This window comes from Cimex lectularius, unplaced genomic scaffold (assembly GCF_000648675.2).
Source record: "Cimex lectularius strain Harlan isolate CLEC.00 unplaced genomic scaffold, Clec_2.1 scaffold199, whole genome shotgun sequence".
Taxonomy (NCBI): Eukaryota; Metazoa; Arthropoda; class Insecta; order Hemiptera; family Cimicidae; genus Cimex; species Cimex lectularius.
In genome coordinates this window covers 629212-654468 of record NW_019392740.1, presented here as the reverse complement: position 1 = coordinate 654468, position 25257 = coordinate 629212, and the positions used below count along the sequence as shown (strand labels likewise).

Here is a 25257-nt window from a genome sequence, read left to right as displayed (position 1 = left end):
AGCATTATCATTTGGATCGATTATCTAGGTGCACTTCGGTTTTTCTCTAAAGTGTCTTATTCTGTCCTCCTAATGGAGCAGATGGTTCCCCGAGGCGTGGGTGAAGCTCGTTTTGAAACCGGCTCACCTCGGTTTATATTAGAAAGATAAACCGGATTAAGACTACGAGTGGCAAAAAATTGCGTATATAGCCGGAGATAGGTATTGTACAGTTTCACAATTTTTCGTACAGCGTATGTAACTCATAAAATCTTTTCTTGCGAGACATGGTTGTCCATTTCCATATTTCTGTATGGTTTTAGTATTATAGGTTGTAATAGCGAGAATCGTTCGACTTCAATATATCCAAACAAGGAGAAAGGATGATGTCCGCTGTCGGCCGTAGACGGCGTTGCACAAGGCGGCCGAATTATATGCCTCCTTACTTGCCATTATCTCTCGAGAATTCAAATAGTTGTTTACATAACTGTTTTCGTAGTAGGCCAATCCTAGAGTCCTGGTTATCACGATGTTTACTCTTATCTCCCTGAATTCGGTATCGTCGACGTGAAAGTCAATGAGACCTGCTTTCCGAGTAGCAATTTGCACACGAAAAACAGAAAGTATCATTACACCGTCTTATCCCCGGGGTAAATAAACGGTTTCATTCGATTTGGCTTGCGTAACCGTTTTTCCTAATTTCAGAGAGGAGGAAGGCACCCTGACCAGATGGCTCCGCGAACTGAGGGGCGGCGCCGAGCCCAAAACGCAGCCTTTGGACAGGTCCAACCCACTGTACCACAGTGAGGGAAAGGGCCAGAGGGCTAAGAAAAGCAGCAGGGACAAACGGAGACACAGCTTCAACCAGAAGCCGCAATCAACAAATACAAGGTAAGCTGCACGCTTTCATTTAAAAATAGTCTTACAATTAGTCAAAAATCAAAATATTTGCCTATTGTGAATTATTCAGCAAAATTTTAAAGCAGACATAGAAAAACAAACATACTCTTACTCCTTTCAATGTAGTGGTTAGATTCGATAAATTAAATGGAGTTAGATTATATATAAGTCATTAGACCTGCCCTTGTCTCTTTTTACCAAAACAAAGGAACACTCACTTAGGCTCGAACAGACGTCAGTTCTTCAGTGGGTAATACTATATTTCAAATTGAACTAAAATCCTCCCATGGCCCAATGCATGATGAGCGGCATTACAAACCAGCAGTGTTACACAGTTTCAGCAAACGTAGGAAACTGGATTGCTTTGAGAAACTCGAAATAAAAAATGCGAAATTAAACATGAAGATAAATGCCATTGGAACGTGGCTTTGGCCAGGTACCGGCGTGTTCACAATTGTAATTCATGTCGAGACGTGGTTGTAAATTCCTTCAACCTGATGATGAGCTGTATGTTTGGAATCCGTAACGTTGGAAATAACTAACTGTGAGCATGAACAGTCTTTTGAAAAAGATTGTACTGTCCAATTGTCATCTACACTTATTAACTTATACGTACTAAATTTCCGTTAACATCATAATTTGTATCGTAATTGTTAATGTTACTTACAAATATGCGGAAGTGTAACGCCTATATGCTATTAGTTAAATGTTCTGCGGTTAAAGCCCTGAAAGTCTTATTTGCATTGCAACCCACGTATTCTCATAGGGTTGAAGTCCGGTAAACGTGGGTGAGAGGAAGGTGTGAGATCATCGAGTCAACATCGACCCATGTTTGCTCAACAATTCTCTGCCCTGTAAGGTTCAGTATATTCTATGACATACTTGTAAGATGCTAACTAGGAGAAAGGGATCATGGGATCAGTGACATTTTTATCAGAAGATTCTTCTCTACAACCAATTATTGGATTGAAATAAAATGATCATTGAGTGTAACTGCATGGCAATTCGTGTGTTGAGATGTAACGTTTTGAATCTCATTTTCTGAACAATACATCTGTCAGCTCTTAGTGTAGTGGATCTTGAAATCTACAACGGGACGTCTATCCGAAGAAAATCATCAAATAAAATAAGTGATAATTTAGTAACAAACTGACAGTCACATGACTCACCTGAACGATTTGCATTCAACAATAACTCAGGACTGAGACTTATTGAGGACTCTTCCTTAATTAATGAACTGATTAAAACCCAAAGAACACAGAAAGCAGTTTTATAAGTTTAATACTTACAGTACTTATCATTATTACTGCCACTGCTTGAATTAATTGTAAAGAATTACCGTTAATAAATTTACAAGTGGAAGTGGTAAGAATATTTTCAAGAATGTGATTCAACAATTGATTATTGTAGCTCCTCCCAATAGACACGGACTACTTTTGGATCGTGCAAATTTGAAACGGTATTACGTTGAAATCTGCAAATGGGATGACTTAGCGTTCAGCAGACTTTTTTCTGATAATCCGACGGTCCATCCTCCTTTAATGCGGTTCAGAAAAATGAGGAGTTGAGTGGGCATTTAGGAAAGGTCAAATATCTTCCAATACCGATCAGAACCCTTTATTGAGTTCTCGTATCTTCGATCTCTTTCACGCTTTTTTACCGTTATTTTTCCGATCCCCTCATTACTGAGAGGCAAGGTCGCATGGAAAAGGGGTGCCATTTCGAACCGGCCCACACTCACGAACGTAGAAAAAGCGTTTGCCGAATTGTTTCTGAAGTCGTCTCTGAAGTCTTCGCATTTGGCACGACTTCCACGGGGATCCGCCACGACCCCGACCGGGGAGGGCTTAATTTGCCGGAAATGGACAATGGTCCACGAAGGAGGTCGAGCACGAAAAGATAAAGCTGAGATTTACAGCTTCAATTAGCAATGAAATGGGTCATCCTATAACTCTTTAAATTATAGCCTTTAAGTTTCATGTCCAATCTTTAAGAAAAACGAGCTGCAAACTTTCGTCTTTAAACTTTACCAAAGGTAAAATGATTTTTTCGCCGATTTTTCTTGTACATACATATATCCATGGTGATAGGCAAGCCTTGATAGATGAACATTTTAAATCCGATTGAAGAACTGCCAACATTTTTGGCGATGACCGGGTGGTTAAGGCGCCCGATTCTTACTTGCCCCGCTATCAGTCCTGAGTTCGAATCCCTTTGCGACTTTATTTGAGATTAATTTGGAAAAATAATTGTAAAAATGTTCTGACGAATCCGCGAAACTAGTAGTTGGACGACTTTATGCTCTCCTCTTTGACAAGAATTTCTTTACTTTTCTTACTGCATAATTTTCTCGGTGACAAATATTATTTTAAAAATCCTACTGTCACACATTCTTTCTACATCGCTCAACTGTCTGTCTGTCTGTTTCTCTCTCTCTCTCTCTCTCTCTCTCTCTCTCTCTCTCTCTCTTTCTCATCTCAAATTCAGTTTAAATCTTCCTCTGACACATACAAATACACTCACACTCACTTTCTCTATATGTGTTTATGGCACTCCTTCAAGTTATATATCTATGTATCTATCAATAGCCCTTTCCCATCTTATCTTTCTATATATTTTTTTTCATGTACCTTTCTCTATCCATCTACCAATAGAATACTTTTGAAATATCTATCTGCCTGTCTCAATCATAGTTAACTTTACGTATACTCGTTGTTAATTTCCGTATACGATTTAATGTTATTATTATTTTTTACATAATATACGTTATCATTTATTATTATTATTATTAATTACTGTTCTTCTGCCTTTTAATAACAATTAGTTTTATTGCTTATTTGTGGAATTTCTTGCCTAACATTAACAATCACACAATCTAATTAATAAACGCTCAATAATTTAGATGATGAAAAGGAGAGAGATAGTGCGAGGAAGGGAGATGATGGTGGTATTTATGATTTGGCGAAGGAACAACAAACCGAAATAATTTGATCATTTGATGACAGTCGGTTATGTTATATTGTTTTTTTTCTGAATAGGTGCTGTAAAACTAAATCGGGACGTTTTCGGATTTTATTAGGCTGTATAATACGCCCATTTGTCGTACGAGAGGAGAGTGGATGGAAATAATTTATCTCACTTTTACACCGCTTGCTTCTATTATTGGAACGTCGTAAACCAATATTCGAAGATCGACCTGGATACTGTATTATTTAGGCTTATAGTGTAACAATGTTATGGCTCTGCAACATCTGGCATTCAATTGAATTTTATGGGGTGAGATTTTTGTTATTTGTTATTATTACTCTGGCCCCGTTTCTGAGAGACGCTGCAGTAAAAGATCGGAATCAGGTTGGATTACTTGTGCATACGATAAAAAATATGGTGCTTATTAGTCGCTGGGTTGGCCATTCAGAATCGATTCATCATTTTGTTTCCTTCAGTGTGTCTGTGTATGTCAGAAAGAGTACTAATGATGGTGAAATTCTGAAACACATATGACAAACCGTCCCAGCGAGGATAGGCAAACTAAAACGAACGGTAACAAGCAAATCCCATATTAGTTTAATGTACGGTCAATACACGATCCTTCACTTTTGTGATACTGCTTTCTGTTCTTCAGTAAATCATTACTGAATCTTAATGCGTATTAACATTATTGTTTTACTTCGACACCTTCATTCTGATACCAAAGGTTATCAAGTATTGAGTAAAAAGCAATAGGTTTGCATGGTGAAATGTGAAATATCAATTAAGCATCTATACTTTTTTCTCGCACCACTGCATTATCGTTTGAAATGTTTCGACACAGTTCTGCTCCCGACGTATTTTCAAAAGGGTGGCCCTTTTTGGTACGTGGAGATTGTTGTGATCGTTGTGCTCTGACTGGGTGTTGAACCAGCGTTTACATTTCGAACGACGTCTTATTAAACCCGGAGACATAAACAACCACATCCTCGTTAGAATTCAAAGGAAATAAAACGTCGATGAGCCAAAAATTTAACATTGCCTTAACTGAAGCTAGTTCTACCTAGATTTTCAGCAACGAGGCGGTTTGTCGCCTTGTTATTGGATTCATGCCACTCTAACGGGCCGACTATTTCCTTCAGCGGTTTATCAATGTCGATCACAGTCCTTCAGATACGCCGTATACGGCATTCGCACCGTTGCTACTGCATTCTTGCAATGACACCGTCCGACTATTCGATTCTAATTGACCATTGACTCGGATAGATTTTTTTAAACAAGAAAACACTTAAGCCGCTTCATTACCGTTTGAAATGTTTCGACACACTTCTGCTCCCGAAGTATTTTCAAAAGGGTGGCCCTTTTTCGTACGTGAAGACTATTGTGATCGTTGTCGTCTGACAGGAGGGTGTTGACCCAACGTTTACGTTTCGAACGACGACTTATTAAACCCGGAGACATAAACAACCACTGTCTCTTTAGAACTCAAAGGAAATAAAAGCATTACGTGCTCTGAGGGCTGAGAGAAGGCTAAAGGAGAAACGACAATAGGACCGACAACACTCCGCTCGCCGCTCTTTGGTTTTTTTTAATGGTGAGGTACAAATCACGATCCTACGGGTGCATTTCTCAATTTCTAAGCAACCCTTTAACGCCATAAGCTGCTCAATAAGAAAGGATGATTTTGGTGATTAATGAACCCAAACCCAAATGAACCTTCGGTAGCGTACATGCTCAGTATTATAATACATCCAAAAGTTCTAGAAGATATCTAGTTCAAGACTGTTCATCATAAATCCTATTTTTTTTATATCGTACAATACTACGCTACCATACGAAATCCAAAAACACCATCACAAAAAACTATGATTAAAGTCAACTTTCGTAATATAACAAATGTTAAATCCATTGGATTTCGTGGTCCGATTGACCAAATAACTTCTTTCAATTAATAAAGGAAAAATGGCAAAAAGGAGGGAAAATTCGAAAGGTGGGTTGAGATGGGAAGTTTATGTCCGAGTGGATCGAAGTCATAATAGTTCAAGTGGTAGAACAGCGGCGTATTCAGCCGGGGGTTCGAATCCCGCAGATGCTGACTTTTTTATTTGTACACATACCTTACATAAAGATTAATTAATTGAAATAACAAATATTTTTCATTAATTTTTACTTAAAGGGATATGTGAAAAATAACAAGAAAATTATGAACTCTTTTTACTGTGACAAGTCACTGTAGATAACCGAAACCGCCACATATAAATATGCCTGGGCAATTTTCAGTCTGCATTTTCAGATTCTAGTTTGTTACCCCATAACACATCAAAATAAAAAATATGCAATTTATTGTAATTCAGTACCATATAACTATCCGTCTATGTACAAGTTTAATTTCAATGATAAAATAAAATTCACTAATTTCGTGGTCCGCTTGACCAATTAATACATTACAATTAATTAAGGTTTTTTTTAGTTGAGATAAAAAAATCAATGGCACGAGCGGGATTCGAACCCACGATCTTCGGTTAGATACTCCGCTGCTCTACCACTTAGCTATTGTGACCTTAAGTGATAAAATAAAATTAAAGCGATGAAAATTTGGGAGACTTGATGCTCCCACCACTGGACGTTTTAGTGATTCGTTTAATTATGTAATCTATAAACGATTTTTCTTCGTTTGAATATATTCGTTATTATTATAAAAATTAGAATAGGTCATAATAATTGTCTTTATTATTTTTGTAGTGGTCACAAATGTTACCCCTTTTTTTTCTTTTTTTTCCCTTCCATATCAACCCTTAGGGTGCCGGTGTTTTTGCAAAAATAAGCTCATTTGTAAGTATGTCAGGTTCGAATACAAGGCCTCTGGATGCGAACCCAGGACTTTTATCTTAAGTGATGAGCGCCGTGTCAACGCCTAAACCGTTGCGGCCACCGACGCCACCTATTTCCATTCAACTTGGCTAACGATTATTAAATTTTTGAAAAGACTTGATTTATTTTTTTACAAAACAATGTACAGTTATATATGTAATTCAAAAGTGAGAAAAAAGCTAAAAGTGCACATAAGATCCTTCATCAAGCCTAGACAGAGTTGTGCAAATGAGCTTACTCTTCCTAGCTCGGAACTTCACGTCCTCCTCGGTATTGTTGGGAAAACAGGCACCGATAAAACGTGCCCATGTCGGAGGTTTTGTACGAAACTTGTCATTTTTTTTATCTCCTGTCCAATTGCCCTTCAAATGCCATCAGAATTTTTCTTTTAAAAACGCCAAAAAACGTAAAATAAATTTGTTTATACGTATTAAACAAAAAATGTAAAATTTGGTCACAGGTTTAGATTGTTGGCACAATCGTTGGGCCCCCTTTATATAATATTTAAATATATTTTTGAACAACTAAGTTTGAGCTGAATCTTTGAGAAATGTCTGCAACGATGTAAACAGTGGCATGTTCATGAAATAGCCATTTTTAAGTATGGTCGACATGGCTGCCGGTATATTTGTTACGGCTGCGATAAATTCTATTTCCATTTACGACAGGAATATATATAAGGATAACTTAACCGGGTAACCTTCGCAAACTCTTATATATTGGCTCTCGGACGTTTATGCCTAGCCATTTGAACGCTTAATCCGCGGTTTATTTCGTACTTTGTCGCAAGTCGTTTTTCGCCGATGGTAAGTTGGAAAGGAAAAATCATATTTAAAGGACGTCAATAAAGCAATTATTTTATGCCCTTATGGATTATAGCAGGGCAAATTGGATTTACGACTCTTTGTCCGTTTTACGAGCTCTGGCCGGAAAGGGGTGTTGTTTCTGACTGTAAATCAGCTCGATGTGGCTTTTCCCAGCTGAGAATCTCGCACTCAGGCCAGCGCGGAATAATTTTCCCATTTCGCCTTTTGTAACAGATTGCCTTTGTCATGTTCACCGTTATAAAAACACATATTCTTGAAAGAATAAATGAGCATTTCAAGGTTCGCAGTAAAATATTTTTAAGGTCGGTATAAACTTTAATAATGATGTCAGAAAGCTATCGAAATTATATATGAATAATTGTTAGTCATATTTCTATAAAAATAATATTGAACTTAATTTGAAATGCAAAACAATTTCTCTTAAAAGGTTGTTTACGTTTATTTCATATCTTAATAGCAAAATGCCTTATGTAATGATGCATTTCTTGAACTCATAAATCATACATACAGGGTGTTCGGTTACTCGTGTTACAAACTTTGCCAGTAGATTCTACATTCAAAATGGAACCAAAAAGGCCTAATTAACTATGGTCCGAATCTCAATAGTTTCCGAGTTATTTCCCTTTTTCTGATTTTTTAAGATTTCACGACCTTGCTTCAAATAATTAATGATAATTCCAAAACTCAATTGTTTTGAACAAGTCCGTTAACACCATTGAAAACTACGATAAATTTCCAACAATATGTGATCAATACTAAACTTAAAAACTTAAACGTTTTAGTAGCCAGAACTTTTAAAAATATTTTTTAGTTCAAAGTTGAAAAATTTACTTTAAAAAATTAACTTAAAAAACCTTTAAAAATTTAATGAATTCATTCAAAATTTCCTTACGCTTTTTAAATTTTTTTATTATTATTAATCTTTCCACCTTACCACGGTTTTTTCTTTCCTCCATCAAACTACGTTAAATTTCCAATAAAATGTGATCAATACTAAGCTTGTAAATTTTGGTGAAATAAGCGTTTTAGTACCTAGAACTTTGAAAAATAACTTCCTTTCTTTTTCAAATTGGAAAATTTACTACAGTGATTTTAAACTACTATTTCCAAACCTAAGGACCAGGAAATTTCCGCAAACTTGCTCCATTTAATATCCTTTTAGTGGTGCAATCGCTTTTTTAATTACTTTTTTCACAGATGAAGAAATTGATGAAGGAAAGGAAACAACTGTGGTTATAAACTGGTAAGGTGGAAAGATTAATAGTAATAAAACAAAAACTTAAATTATTATTAATAAAAAAGGAAATTTTGAATGAAATTATAAAACGGTTTTTACTTTTGACGGGCTCTCCACCCCAGCATTGTATTTTCGACGCGCGGCCGTCTGGTTACGAAAATGCTTATTTCACGAACGTTTACAAGATTAGTATTGATCACATCTTATTGGAAATTTAACGTAGCTATTAATAGTATCCACGGATTTGTCCAAAACCTTTTAATTTTGGAGTTATCATTTGAAGCATGAGCATGAAATCTTAAAAAATCATAAAAAATGGAATAATTCCGAAACTTCAGTGACTCGGACCATAGTGAATTAGGACTTTTTGGTTTCCTTTTGAATGTAGAATTTACTTGTAACACGAATAGCCGAACACCCTGTATATAAGCAGATAAGATCATTTAAGTTTTTGGCATATTTTGCTAATGTTTTGTTAACAAGCTTAGAAATCGATGTTTTTGAAGAGAAGGTATCGACCATTTGAAGGTTAATTTGATGTATGATCAGTATTGTCGTCAAGGGATAGAATAAAAAAATTCTAATTAATTAATTTTTAATTCTAAAAATTAATTAACAGTTATTTTATAAAAACAAACATTTACCAATTTTTCGCACAGGTGACTACTTACTATATTGGGTGTTTTAAAATATAGGGGTCGAAAGCATGGCAAAGTTGGAATTTTGTTTTTTATTCTACCCCTTGACCATAATACTGATCATACATCAAATTTAATCGACGTTTCAACGGTCCAGGAACATTAAGAGTACTACTAACTATCATCTATACAATTCAATAGAGGTTTTAATAAAGATTTTCACATATTTTTATATTTAAAATTGTTTGAAATGACCGAATTGTCAAAGGAGATGAGACTTCGATGAGGAGCAAAACATGCTTAATTAAAACCACCCAAGTCCGAAATTGTCGTTTTTTAATGTGTTTTTAGTTCTACTAATCTAAGCGGCAAATATATTTCTACTTCTTCGAGCCCTTCGTTTCGTAAAGTTTCATAAAGAAATTACAATATGTTGTTTCATGCGTGATTCGCCGAATGCCAATTGCCGTCAAGTCTCAAGATTCTCGTCTTGGCCAAATAGCGTGTCTATGTGTATACAAATGCGGGGTTTGTATACCCTCGTAGTCGTTACGGAAACAGTGGATACGGCCAAGCGACGTGCGATTCCTCAACTTACTCCCAACCGTGATGGACAACAGTAAAACTGTTATTGCAGCAGCTACGGTTACTGTTTTGTGCAGTGGTTACAAACTAATTGAAGAAAAAAGCGTAAGAAAAGGAGATGGTGGTTGGTATCACTAAACCATCGACACCTGCCCTGCTTTTGGCTCTCTCCTAGTTTTTTTAAGGCAAATTCTAATGGATGCCATTGCCCATTAGTGACTTTTTTCTAAATCAGTCGCAGAGTACTGAGCCCCATCCTACTTTCGATACGTTTCCGACTGATTCCGATCTAAAACCTCATTCCGACTTTTATGATTCATAAGAGAACCTTTCTAAATTATTGGTTCTGCTTCGTAAACATCGAGAAACTCCAAAACTGTGGCGCTGGGCGAATCCATTTCTAATATATGTTTAAAAAAAACCTGTTGTTTTTGTGTAAATTAATACGTCTATACAAGTTAAGAATCTTTTATTAATGAAAAATAAATAACATTAAATAGATGTATGACTTACAGTTGAATCTGATAACGGCTGATACTTGGTAAAAAGGTATATACAATACAACCGACAATAAGCTGAGCACGTCGAGCACTGAATATTTTTGCTCGCCGTATAACCGAGCATCCTTCCTCCCTAGTTTGGATTCGGCGAACCTTTGATCGGCATTTGGCGAATCCAGCACGTCTGGAGTCACCTTTTGGTTTATTACAATTCCTTTGCTAGTTCCCTCTTTCCTGCGCAATAATGAAACAGCTCGCTTTTACTTATTGATTCTTCCTGGTTAAAAGCGAGATTTATTTTGTAAATAATTATATTGCTTGTGAGATTTCCTTCTGTGGTCTGTGCGGTGGTTCCTATAGTATTACCTATGATCTTGGTCTATCCTCGCTGATTTTTGTCAGAAAGACGTATTTTGTAAATTAAAATCAGCTTTAATCATAAGGACGAAAGAAACTTTCAAATACACAAACATCTACCTACAACCAGCCAAAATCATAACACGTTAAAAAAAACACCAACAAAGCATACCCATGAGACGGTTCTAAATTACAACTCAGCCCTCGTATACAAACTCGCAAAACACAGTATAACATTACTTTAAACTGTGTTTAAACATTACACACCTCAAACTAAACGACACACACTGTTTAACAAACTCAACGGGCCTAATTAACCAACAATTACAAATTAAAACTACCACTAAACTAAAATCATTTGATATAACAAACCTATATCCATCAATTGCAGAAAAGGAAACGATGGGCATAATACGAAAGACACTACACAGCAACTATGGCAAGTGACACGAACAACTCATTAAACATAACATAAACTGTGACACAAAAAACCACTTTAAATTCAACGGACCCAATGCACATCAAAACACGGACTAGGAAAGAGTAATCCAACTTCAGCCTTACTCGCAGACGTATTGTTACAAAATTTTCAGTAGAAATACTTCCCGAAAATTATAGCAAAACATAACATCACAGATACGTAGACGACATACTCGGCATAGTGGACATCCGCAACAACAGCACCATAAACAACACACTGACAGACCTGAGCTCATTACGAACATTCTGTATCAAGGTATGGTGTTGAAGAAGAAAGTAAATTTAGTTGCTACAGTCAAGCTTTCGACCTATTTTAAGGTCATCACCAGGGGAAAACAACTATGAATCTTCAAGTCCTTGGCAATGTTGGGACTGAATCGTTCCTCAAGGAAATTTGAAATCGCCTGTAAAATTTTAGTATGTCAATCTGTAAACATATTTAAAATGTTTTGCCCTCGTGATGTCCTTAAAATAGATCGAAAGTTTGGCATTAGCAACTAAATTTACTTTCTTTTTTAAGTCTGTACCTTGATCCAGAGTGTTTGTGTGGTCGATACTTTTAATACTGACTTCATAACAAAAGAACATACAATTCACCGCAGAATGAGAAACTTATAACAATAAAAAATTTCCTAGACTTATGCAAAGAGATAAAGATAAAAAAAGTCTGCCTAGAGTTAACAATCACTAAACTACAATTTGAAATATACAGAAAACCGACAGCCACTGATAACATTATACAAGCCTCCTTAAAATGGGATCATTGAAATTCATGACAGACCCAAATCTCACTAACCAATGGTAAGAACGAAAACGAATTAAAAAGAACACAAACCATAGCACGCAATAGCTGCTCCAATACATGCTCAACAAAATGTAAAAAAAGGAAACAACAAAAAAAAAACACCACAAAACAGACACTAAATGGACCCCATTCACATACATTGGGAAAGAAACGTACCATCTAACTTATTCAACTAATTAGGCATAAAACCAGCACTGAAAACTACAAACACAATAGGAAAATCACTAGGATGAAACATCGACGCAATACTCGACTGCGAAAACATATATCAGCCAGACAGGACGAAAAAGACACTCAACATTGAAAACTCATAAATACACAAATTAACATAACTCACAAATATCGTTTACACCATTTAAAACATTACACAAATTAAAAAGGGAAAACCTAAGATCAAACAACCGACACTATTTCTTCACCATCCACCACGTCATAAATAATTCACTTACAGAAATCACCCAAACTGAACACTGAAGCCAAAGCGTGGACTGAGGATAGGCCTACCAAGATTAGGTATCTGTCAAATTATAAATTTATACTATACTACTACTACTACTACTACTTATAATAATAAAAAACTTTATTAAAACATTACAAATACTAATTCAGTTTATAACTTTAAAGGTGCTATGGTTGTGCTCCATATAGTGGGGATGTAGGAATGCCACCCGATATGAGAATTGAGAGCGAATTTTTTACATGCCATGTTACGATTTTTAGGTAAATCTAGGTCGTTTTATTATATATGTCATTATATAGATTTTTCATCCTGTGTTTCTTTGTGTAAGTCGCATTAGTAGGTCTATAACATTTTCTGTTTAGTTTATAGTCGTAATCCTTTATCTTGCTATCTTCTGCCGTTAGCGATTTGTTTTAGATGACCTGATAAAGTCGATAAATCGATTCCTTTCTATCCATTTTAAAGTGTAAAGAGTAATAATTGTCATACGAACGATTCATTACAATTTACCGACGTCAATTTTGATTTAAACACGTTATAGTTATAAGGGGTCAAGTCAAGAGACAGCATAAATTGTTGTAAATGAAGCTTTTAAAATAAAACGAGATCTTCTTTTAATAACCAAGTTAATGATTTATTAGAATTTCCTGTCGTCAATATTGATATATGGGCGCTAGTTTATTTTCCCATCCATATGGGTTGTCCAAGGTACTTAAGATACTTCCATATAAAACGTCGTGTTTATGTCGTACTTACATGCATTTTTTCTTAAGCACGATGTGTTAATAAAATTACAACGATTTATTTTAAAGACACGACAAATTCTTTTCAGTAATCATCCTTAAAAAATCATACAAAGTAATTTCAATAGTAGTAGTAAAAATAAGTTCTAAAAAATTATTTAAACAACAAATATAATTGTTTTTCAAAAGCTCCCCACGCCTTTTTTCCAGTGAAACAATATCACGAATTATGTGTGGTGATTAGTGACCGTTAATCGATAATTATTCAGAAATCGTGAGATGCGGTCTGGTGTGATGTAGGTTTCAGAAAAACATTTTCTTTATAGTGCCAACGTTTCGATCTTTATTGAGATCATCTTCAGGGCTGTGTAATTGTGCCATTCTTGCGTGTCGTGTTCAGAGGGCACTCAGAAAATGTTTTTCTGAAACCTACATCACACCAGACCGCATCTCATGATTTCTGAATAATCACGAATTATCTTACAAATTTTTCTCTAATAAATTGCATTCACAAACACCACACGTTATTCACACTGCCCCACTCGATTTTTTTCGCAACAGTAGAGGTTATGTCAACCCTTGGGATACCGCCGGTGTTTTTGAAAAAAAAAATTGTAAGTAATTCGGGTTTGAATGCATGGCCGCTGGATTCGAACCCGGGACCTTCACCTTACAGTGATGATCGCCTTACCGTTGCGGCCACCGACGCCCCGCCCACTTTTCGGAATAATTGGGAAAGTAGCCACATCAGTCATGTTAATAAATTACATACACTCACACCATACTTCATGTACAGTGCCCCAGAGTACTCGATATTTTCGATCTGCTTTCACTCTAATAAATTATTATTATTTTATTTTTATTTGTTTTAATTTATTTGTTATAATTTGTAACATTCACTCAGTACTGTTTGATTTCTCTTTCTCAATTCACCCTGTTTATGCCAGCAAATACAACAACACATAAGCTCATTCATTTCTCGGGGATGGAACGGTCTGAAACTTATCCATTCTCGCTAATCAATTCAAACAAATAACACATAGAAAAACATAAATATATACAGCTTAAAATAATTTATAACCTGAGGTATTTGAACAGCGATCTGTGCTCCAAGGCCCATAGGTCATGTACTCTTGTGGAATAACGAAAATCTTTGCACCTTCAGTTTCTACAATTAATTATTATGTGCTCTGCAGGGACAATTTCCATACACATCGAACGATGTATCACCAATAAGCCGAGTGATTCTGGTGTAACATTTGCGCAAGCTGGTATGACCTTTATCATTAACTATTAACAACTATAGTTCTCCCAACTATCGTAATTCTCGGCTAAGAGGTCGAGAGGCCAGTTCACAACACTTGTCTGTTGGAGCTATAAGAGATTTGTCTAATCGATTCAGGAAGAAGTATATTTCGGAGCTTGGAAAAAATTGTTATAATTATCTACCAAAGAGATTTTTAGGTCCTTGAGAATGGTGATGTTGAATAAGGACCTTTCTAAGGACTTTGGATTGGATGGACTGCATTATTTAAACGTTGGAAAGTTTAGCAGGGCTAGATTAATATGACAGTAGTTTGTTTAGAAGTCCCTGGAAACTATCTTCTCTCGTTTCAGTCGAACTTTGATTTCGGTCAATTGTCTGGATAGAACCGAAATCGCGAACGTAGTCTGCTAGGACGAATGGAGTATTGTTGAGGATTATTATAAAGTGTAAAATTCAAAGTGGTTGTGAAAATAACGACGCCCAGGACAAAATAAGAAGCTAGGTAACGGTTACATTAACAACAGAAATTAGTGATTATGAAACTCATGAGTGCAATCATACTTCCTTGAAAAGTAAGAAAATTAACAGCTTGAAGGGGTATTAAACATGTAATCATCGGTTTGACTTGAAACTTTTCCATCTTCTGCGCCTCTTATTGTCGCTAAGAAGAAGAGAAGGAAATCGCTAATTCCGTACCTACGTTCGGAGTTTTTATGGTCCTGGTATTGGAATTTATCCATCATCGAGGATCGGACGAAGACGTGACGTCGAGAGTTGAGCCTGTAGACACAACAGAGAACATACTCGCCTGTTGAACGTGGGGAAGGAGCCGGTGCCATGACCTTACCCGACCTTGTCCACGTTTCTCCGCGCACGCCGGTGCTTTACGCCTCTTTGTTTTGCAACCCGGGACGTCTTCGAGAGAACTTATTTAGAAGGGAAGAAAGCTCGAAAATTATTAAAATTTCACACATTGACCAAGTGCTTGGAACGGTTTTGCCAAATTAGAATTGTTTGACTTTATACATTCAATTGAACATGTTAGCATGATAAATATTGTTTTTTGTTATTTATATGATGTTCTCCTTTTCTTAAGAAACAAGATAAAATATAGAATATAGAGGGTTGAAGGTTAATTTTTTATATCATAAGAGACGACTGAAAACGATCCAGTTACAACGTGTTCACTCTGATGGGGGATATCATGTGAAGCCGAATTTGGTCCAAGCTGAATAAAAAGAATTAATTTTCATTTCTCTCAACTTATGAAATAGAAGGTCCATCATTAATCAGAGAGATAAAGCCATCTGACAGGTTTACCTTAGACTGAAATGTGAAAGGAGATCGATTCTCGTACTTTGCTGCTATTTGAGCAACAATGATTAATTTTGCGATTCTCGTTTTGCATAATCGTGTTATTTGAACTGGACACCGTTTATCACCGGGGTAGCAGCGGGACCGCTCGAAGCCATTTAGTGTACAGGGGCACTCGGAAATAAAACAAAAACGGCAAAGTTCCCCGTGAAAGTATCACGATTTCAAAATTCAAAACTGAACCCCCGGACTTGTTAAGCCCCCGGAGGCCGATTTCCGGTCACGAAACTATGGATACGGAAGTGTCTGAATACAGGGGAGCATTACGTTTGCAACTTTTTAAAAAAGTACACGAAATAAGCCTCATTAAGACGAGGTGTCTACCCGTTTTAGACTTTCACGCTCTGTTGATGCCAAATTTCTTTCTTCCAGCCCATAGCAGTCACGATCTAAAAACAAAACAACACTAACTTAAATGTTAAGAGGAATTTTAACTTTCCTAAACAAATCGTCCTTATTTTTATCCTTCGTTCCTCTAATTTGGACATATTCCATAGACACTCTCATACCCAACCCCTCAAACACATCCGCCAAATATGTTCCTACGGGTCAATCCACCTTCCCAGTCGAAAATCTTAAAAGACTCCCTGCAAAATCCAATCCTTGATTTATGTAAAACACTCCTTTTCAAAAATTCGGTTTTTTCGCCATTCTACATACAGATATGTTTTAAAGTTTCCTCTGCTTTAAAATCTTGTTCTAAGAAATGTCCCAAAACTTTGACAGGTCTAGTACCCGGAAGTTCGATTGAAACGGCTGCAACCCAATCCTTCTTACCAAATCCTTAAAGCGATCTAACGACCGCAGCGTTAGAGAGAGATGCGGCAACGAGTTTTCAGAAGACAGATCCAGGGCAGGGTCCACAATGGAGCATTCTTGGACCTACCCTATATACCCTACCGTACCGCAGTTTCGTTTCTTTACTCGAATCCTACCCAAGCCACCTCCTTATCCACGAGCACATTGAGCTCATCGAAGAATGGTGCAAAATTATGAGAAATGAAATTAAACGAGAACAAATCACACAAATTACATTTATGTTAAATAAACAAACTACGGACATCTACACCAGTTGGACTATATTTAGACAGTAGACTGACCAAACCCAAGACTCTTGCAATAAGAATTATTCAAACGGGATAGGCATCTCAAACATCTAGTATCGAAATTTGACATTGTGCGTCATTCTGATCAGAGCTGTGGGGTACCTCTAAACCAAACGTTAGTTAGTTAATGTAGCGTAATCTAATATCGTCCGCCTGTTCTGACCTATCGTTTGTAATATTTGATTATCTTTGATCCAATAAGATGAAGCTTCCGTAACTTAGCTTATAGTTGAAGACAAATAAAACAATTTATACGAGTTAAGCAATTTAGACTCTTGTTAGGTGATAGTTCAAGCTTTCAATATGTAGTTGACCATCTTCATTTACTTTATTTCCGTTGAAAATCATTTGAAGAATTCAATATGAAGATGTTATGGACTTTGAGTCGTGTTTTCTCACAAGTTCTGAAGGAGAATTCGAGGCTGGCAATGCAAAGGAAGAAGGCAACCGGTCCGAACAATGAGGAGTCACAGGAAACAGTAGCCAATCATCCAGTAAAACCGGTTTACGGGTCCTCCCGCACAAGCAGACTCGGAACAAATAGGCTTTTCTCTAACAAGCAGGGTTGTGCCGAATGCGCTAACCGAGGATTTGCAGATTTAAAACTTGTCTTAATGCTGAGAACAGGTCAAACTTACGCACATCCTACTTAGATTAGTATTAAGTTAGATAGAAATTTCAATGAAACATCTAAAAATTTCTCACATAAAAGGTATATTTATGTGTTTATTGATATATCTATAATTTTTTTTTTCTCAGCCGTAGTAATTTTACAGCTGAGGAGTTAATTTTTTGAAGCTGTTCCCGTTTTGATGTCAGGTGTTTACAAACAAAACATTAATTAATTTTATTTAAATTCATTCCTAAAATAACTTTCATTATTTAATACATTGATACGATAACAATAATATAATGATTATTAATAACAATATTTTTTAACTGAATTTGTAAGATAAATGATACGTGCACTTTATCGTGCTAGTTAAACGATTTAAATCGAAATTCGTCAGAAAATATACAAATTAGTCTACATAGTTAATCAGCAGCCTATGTGGCTCGTCCAGCCTCTCCGGGACACTGCTCTGAGCATTCCTGCTCTCGCGGCCTCGTGGTTAGGGCAGTGAAATATGCACCATATCTGCGGTTGCTGCTGAGGAAACGAGCATAAAGGGACTTCTCTTACCTTAACGCCGTGGTGGTAGTCGTCATTTGGTCCATGTCCACAAAGAATCATCGTCGTTTTGTTGGTTACTTTAAAGGTAGTTTCAATTCTACTATCTATCGTTGAGAAAAAGTTTTTTATATGTGATTCTTTCGTCGTTTCTTGCCATTGATCTTTCCAGAGAGGTTGACTCTTCCTGACAGACATGAAGAGGACATACATATATCTCATCCAGACATGTGTCTGCAGCTGCTGTTTTAACTGCAGTATATGCGTTTCCCATTATGCCGATAAGTGCTTGAACCTTATTGATTTAATCATGATAGTTTTTTTATTTTTAACAAAATTAAGTTTTTGCGGATTTGGTGTATTGTTGGATTTTTATTTTTGGGTTCCTTAATTTATTGATGGCTACTCCGATATCCGATGTTTATTAATGCGATGTTATGATACCTCCGATTTAGCCTCTCTAGCACTTTGAATATGGCCTAAATTCGGCTTAGTTATTTTAGCACCAGTCAGGTAACTTAAAACGAATTATGCGTAACTCGGTATCATTGTCTCCAACACACCACTACGGCACGTTTTTTCCCATCTTACTGCCATCCGAACATATACTGATCAATTTTACTTTCACCCTCGTTAACTCTGAAAAGTCGCTTTTCCAGTATCTAGTGTACATTCATGATTATTAGTAAATACCTGCTAGAAAATTTTCCATTATATAACCTCGATCTAAATAGTACGGATGTTGTACTATTCCTTAGACCTAGAGTTGCTGTCGGTACCTATCAGTATTCTTTTTTTATTTGGCAATTTTTGTAGGGCGTTAGTTAATTTTTTAATCTTTCTCCAGGTTGTGTGTGTATTTCGTTACAAATGTAGGCACTTCGCTGGCATATTCGTACATACTACAAATGTGATTAGCAATTTGTTTCTCACGGTCACAACACTAACACAAATGCTAGCGCTGCACCCAACGTATGATCTGAGAAACCAGCCAGTGCTGGCACTCAGTGTGAGGGATTAAAGGGCAATGAGATCTCGAGGCCCTCGACGATTAAGGCAACGTGGCGGGTTCTCAGGATGGGAATGTGGAGAGAGAGGACTCGAGCAGCAGCGTTCGGATCAAGAGAAAAGGAATGTTGAGGTTGTTGTGGATAGTGAAGTTAGTGACGAAATAAGGAGCTTTGACAATTTATCTGAGGACTTTTGATTGGAAGGAATGGATGCGCTGAATGTTGGATGGCTTCACAGAACCCCACAGTTCCGCTCCGTATGTTCAAAGTGGTCTCAGTTAATTCTTGCGCAAGGTCAGTTTAGTTTTTACGGTCAAGGCAGGTTTTGGTTCCTGAAGTCTTCGTAGTTTTCCAAGTCTTCTGTTGAGTTGTTGTCTCTTAGGTCATTCATGGGGATTCCATGTCTTAACCCAGATATTTGACAGAGTATATCACCCGAGGATTCTGGTGAAGCTCAAGGGATTTGCTACATCAAACCTTATTCTAAAATCATATTACGTACTCTCACTTCCACACTGTCCAAATCACTTTCTTCTAGGTCATTTATCCGATTCTCGCTGGTGTCCCACATGGTAGCGCATTCACTCCCTTCTTTTACAAAATTTACATGGCTGATCTAACCACTATCCCTAAAATTTTCATTTTTATCTTTGCCTGGTTCAATACTCACCTCCGATAAAAATCCCGTAACAGTATCATGTTATTTTCAAAATCATTAGTACACTTGAATCCTAATTCCGCCAATGGGGAATCAATATAACGAAACCAAATCTGTATAGGTTTTTACCGTGAAAAAAAACAAAACTTCCTCCTCTATATTTCAACAATCTTCTCCTTACCCTAGGGATCCACGTGCAATACCTCGATTTATTGGGAATCTTCATATGAGACTAAAACCTAAAAAATTAAATATAAGATTCTAACTAAAAAGATTACTTGGTCAGATCCAAATTTACTTTAAATAAAAGATTAAACAACATACTCACTCTACCTTCATCATTTCTAATTAAAAAAAGACTATACACTACCCTGCTAGCCCTCGTATGAACATTCGTGCATATTGTACCTCTTCTTCACACAATATACTCATTTTTCAACATTTCTGCACGTTGCATATTTAAAGCACAGTTGTAAATAAATAAACTTTTAAAAACTTATATAAATTAATTATATTTTTATATATTTTTTAAGTTACTTTCCCAAAAAAAAAATCTTAGTAAATTAATTAAAATCTCAATGCAAATAAGAAAGTTAGGCAAAGAATTTATAATTTCCACCATGAAATCTTCTGTTTTATTTAGTGAATACAGTCATGATACAAATAATAAAAAGAACCCTTTCGAATTAATTGCCGTCTGTCGTAAGGAACATGAATGCAACTGACTTTTCGTACACAGTGATGCTGATTGCGCAAATTATTGCATCCTGAAGACTGCAGGCAATAATTTCTCGCTGATGTCGGACAAATTGCTCCAAAGTCACGGCTTTGAATGTCAGTTGCCAATGTGTTCTTCGTTAAAGGGGAAAATTATCCTTTTTCCCACAAATTGCGAGTAGTTCAACCAACAATTTCAAACTAATCGACGGGAAATCATTCCCACAGTGCTAATTAAATAACACGTCTCTTTGTTTTTCCAATTCGCAAAGCAACCTTTAGGGTAGAGAAAAATTTGCACTGACTATATGAGATTTCTTTGCACCTAATTAGTCACTCGGTGTGGTGACGACCCACAGTGATTAATAAGTAATAACCGATAGTGGAGAGGAGTGGAAGGGAAGCATGATGGAAAAAAAAAGAACGAAACAAACTTTCCTAACGTTTTATCATTCAGTTTCTAATAAAAATACATAAAATTGGTTCAAATGAGCAAACCGAGTTTCAATTAACGATAAACTTAAGTTGCATAAACCCCGTCGTACCGAATCAAATTAATGTTTTCAAAATGTTAAACGCGTTTGAAAGGCCAAAACGTCCGGAAGTCCCGCCAGGGTCTTATGTTTGGTATTCCTGAAGGGAGCACCCTAGGTCCCTTACTTTCAACATATACACGGAAAACTTTCCTCAACACGCTCCACTTTACGACTGAAAATACAGAAATCCGATTTGCAAACTTCGATCCTATTCTAACAGTTCGAATTTAATGGAGAATAAAAATAAATTAAAACAAATCCCAATACGTGTTCTATACTTTTTTCTCGTTTATCAAAATCGTACTCCACGTCCTGCTTAAAATCGTGTCAAATTTTAGGACTTGCATAAATGATATACGCGAATTAAAATGGTAGAATTGAACTATAGGTACAAAATAGTTTAAAAATCCTAGACTTATATTCAAGAGAGTTCTTGTATGCATAACTGTATACGTACCGCTTGAACTGCACTGTGTGCCGAAAAAAACAAAACCCTAACACAATCCATCCAGTCAAAAATTCTGGGCACGATCACGGATATTCATTTCTTTGTTAATAACCACATTCTCCACTCAGACCTCTGAATTCCTTATGTTACTGACCTAACCAAATCTCAATACCTCAAATTCCATTCAAATTACTTCTTGATTTACTCCCTCAACCGTGACCTTTCCACTCTCACCCTTCCTACCAATCTAAACTGCGCACAATAATGGCAACCATCGGGTTAATGTCATGCGAAAACGCTGGCTAATTTCGCCCACCGATGGGTGGCTGTTAAACAATATGCTTCTTTCAAAAATTTGTGAAGGTGTTGATTAATAACTTTAAATTTATGAAATTCAACTTAGCATTTACTTAAGTTAGTTTCGTTAACGTCGGTTAAGTTTAACTGAACTTTTCTTTGGCCTCTAATACAATTGTTTGTGATTTGGTCAATGTAATATAACGTTTTAAAAGGTAAATTTGAAATTTTCACAAAGCAAAAAGCCAAAAAAATATGCCTGAAAGACCAGAAAAAGAAATAAAAATACCAGAGGGCCGACGATTACCTCAGCTGTTTGTCGGTCCATTATTATTATTAGCACCAGACATGCACAAAAATATGGAACTTTAATACTTAATAATGAAGGACAGTTGCAATGGATTTTTCTAGACGTTGGTCAGATGCGGTTTTCACAAAAATAATTAACTTTCTTTCGTTCCAAGTTGAAAAGTGGATAATTAATTAGAACTTTTAATTCAGGGAAAGCATTTAAACATTTACATAATCAATGCCAATATAATTATTATTTAATAAAGATGAATATACCGGGCGTTCGGCTACTCGTGTAACAAACTTTGCCAATAGATTCTACATTCAAAATGGAACCAAAAATTCCTAATTAACTAAGGTCCGAATGTCAACAGTTTCGGAGTTGTTTCCCTTTTTCTGATTTTTTAAGATTTCACGACCTTGCTTCAAATAATTAATGATAACTCCAAAAGTAAAAGGTTTTGGACAAATCCGTTGATACCATTGAAACCTACGATAAATTTCCAACAATATGTGATCAATATTAAGCTTAAAAACGTAAGCGTTTTAGTAGCCAGAACTTTGAAAAATATTTTTTAGTTCAAAGTTGAAAAATTTACTTTAAAAAATTAACTTAAAAAACCTTTAAAAATTTAATGAATTCATTCAAAATTTCCTTACGTTTTTTAATTTTTTTATTATTATTGATCTTTTCACCTTACTACGGTTTTTTTCTTTCCTCCATCAATTTCTTCATCTTTGAACAAAAGTAATTAATAAAGCAATTACGCCGCTAAAAAGGATATTCAATGGAGTACTTTTCTAAATTTTTTGATTTCTACTTTTGGCAAAAGTAATTTAGAATCACTACACTATGTTTTTCAACTTTGAAAAAAACCATTGGCACGAGCGGGATTCGAACCCACGATCTTCGGCTAGATACGCCGTTGCTCTACCACTTGAGGTGTCGTGACCTCGATCCGCTCGGACATTAACTTGAAAAATGGCAAAAAGGAAGGAAAATTCAAAAGGTGGGGTTGAGATAGGAAGTTAATGTCCGAGCGGATCGAGGTCACGATAGCTCAAGTGGTAGACCAGCGGCTTATCTAGCCGAAGATCGTGGGTTCGAATCCCGCTCGTGCCATTGACTTTTTTTTATCTCGACTAAAAACCTTAATTAATTGTAATATATTAATTGGTCAAGCGGACCACGAAATTAGTGAATTTGAAAAAAACAATGATTTTCAACGTTCTGGTTACTACAACGCTTATTTCACCAACGTTTATAGGTTTAGTATTTTTCACATCCTATTTGAAATAGATGAAATTTATGTAGCCTTTAATGGTATAAATGGATTTGTCCAACCAAAGTGGAATAACTCCGAAATTGTTGAGATTCGGAGCTCAGGACTTTTCGGTTCCATTTTTAATGTAGAATATACTGGCAAAGTGTGTACCACGAGTATCCGTACACCCTGTATAACATTTTAAAATCAAACCAATATTTCATTTAATGAATGATGGCGCACAAAATGTACTTTTTACTTACTTTCGTTTTTATGTAAGATTATTATTATTTTTTAATTATTTAATTATTTTTGTTTCAGGTAATATTTTCCCTAAATTGTAATGACAGTAAATTGTAAGTACTTCACATATAATATGTATTTTTCAACTCAAAATTTCTATATAATTAATTAAAATTCTTATCGGCCTGTGTTTCTCTTCTTGGCTCCTTTTTATTTGACAATGTGGGCGCCTTGTCGATTTATTTGGGCCTGAGCCATGTTCAAAAGAGACACAATAGTTTCTCCTTGACAACTAGGCGTGTGCTAAAACACCCATTTTGACGTTCTAGGGCGTATCTACTATGCTTAAAAAAAATTATAAGAGCACTTCTTAGAGAGAACGATAGTTTAGAACCCTTTCTAACTTCGTCGTAAATCAGGGTGTGCACTTAATGAATTATTTAACTGATTAAGTTTACTTTTCGTGAATGTTATCGAGGATAATCTTTCCGAATTTTCAACTCGTGGTGTTAGTAAACAGTTAGACTGAATTTTTCTAATAAATTACCTTTTTAACCTCTTAAGTGTAATCATTTTTGCTGTTCGTTTAACCACGACTGCACTTGGCGCTAAGGTAAAATTTGACTCTTTTGAGTCCACAGGAGGCGATGAATTCTTCCTCATATGTCCACTTATTCTCATCCAAATATTTGCCGGCGTAGGAGACTAAATAAAGGACTCGGAGACCGTTAAGTCGATTCCAGCCTCGTCACCTTCCAAAGGGAACCCGAAACCTCACAACTCCTTCCTAATGAAACGAAAATTGTAGTCTGATGGATAAAATTTTGACTCTGAAAAAACCTAAAAGTAATATTCCTTTTGCACAAAATTGTAGTAAATTAGTTAAATATGCGTCTTAAGAAGCCAACAAAGTCAACAAGGTGAAACAAACACGGTGAAGTCATGGTACACAGTCATTTCGTATGAACTAAATTAAATTAATAACTTATAGTTATTATAAATAAAATTGTATTTCAGTTTAGTTATTCATAGTAATAGTTTTTCATAGATTAAATGAGAAATTATACTATTTAACGTAATAATCTTTTGAGGTGAACGATGATTATCGAGAGCAGTTAAATAGTCTTTTGAATAAAAAGAAATGAAAAGCAAACAATTTAAATTTAATTAAAGCTTTGGACACATTAATTCAGTATGTCATTTTATTGCACAGTTGGCCTATATGGTGTTATCTACGTGCCCTTGTGCGACAACCTACTTCCTGTCATATCCATTTAAACTTTATATTTAGCTTCTTTCAATTTATGTAAGGTGTGAGTTTTTGGTTGAGATGAAAAGTTAGTGTCACGAGCAGGATTCGAACCCACGACCTTCGACTCAATACGCTGCTGCTCTAACCACTGGACCTATCGTGACTTCGATCCACTCAGCCGAAGGTCGAGGGTTCGAATCCCGCTCGTGATACTGACATTTTCATCTCAACCAGGACCTTACATGAAAAGAATAATTAATTGAAAGAAGTAAT

The 25257-nt window shown here is 36.0% G+C and overlaps 1 protein-coding gene across 1 annotated transcript in view; it reads left to right on the top strand.

Moving 5' to 3' along the window:
• The window catches only part of LOC106663408, a 410261-nt gene that overhangs the window by 42708 nt on the left and 342296 nt on the right, over positions 1–25257 (top strand). The window contains exon 2 of the mRNA XM_024227078.1: positions 685–870. Coding sequence (XP_024082846.1) covers positions 685–870 — 186 coding nt within the window. The remainder of the gene's footprint in view (positions 1–684; positions 871–25257) is intronic.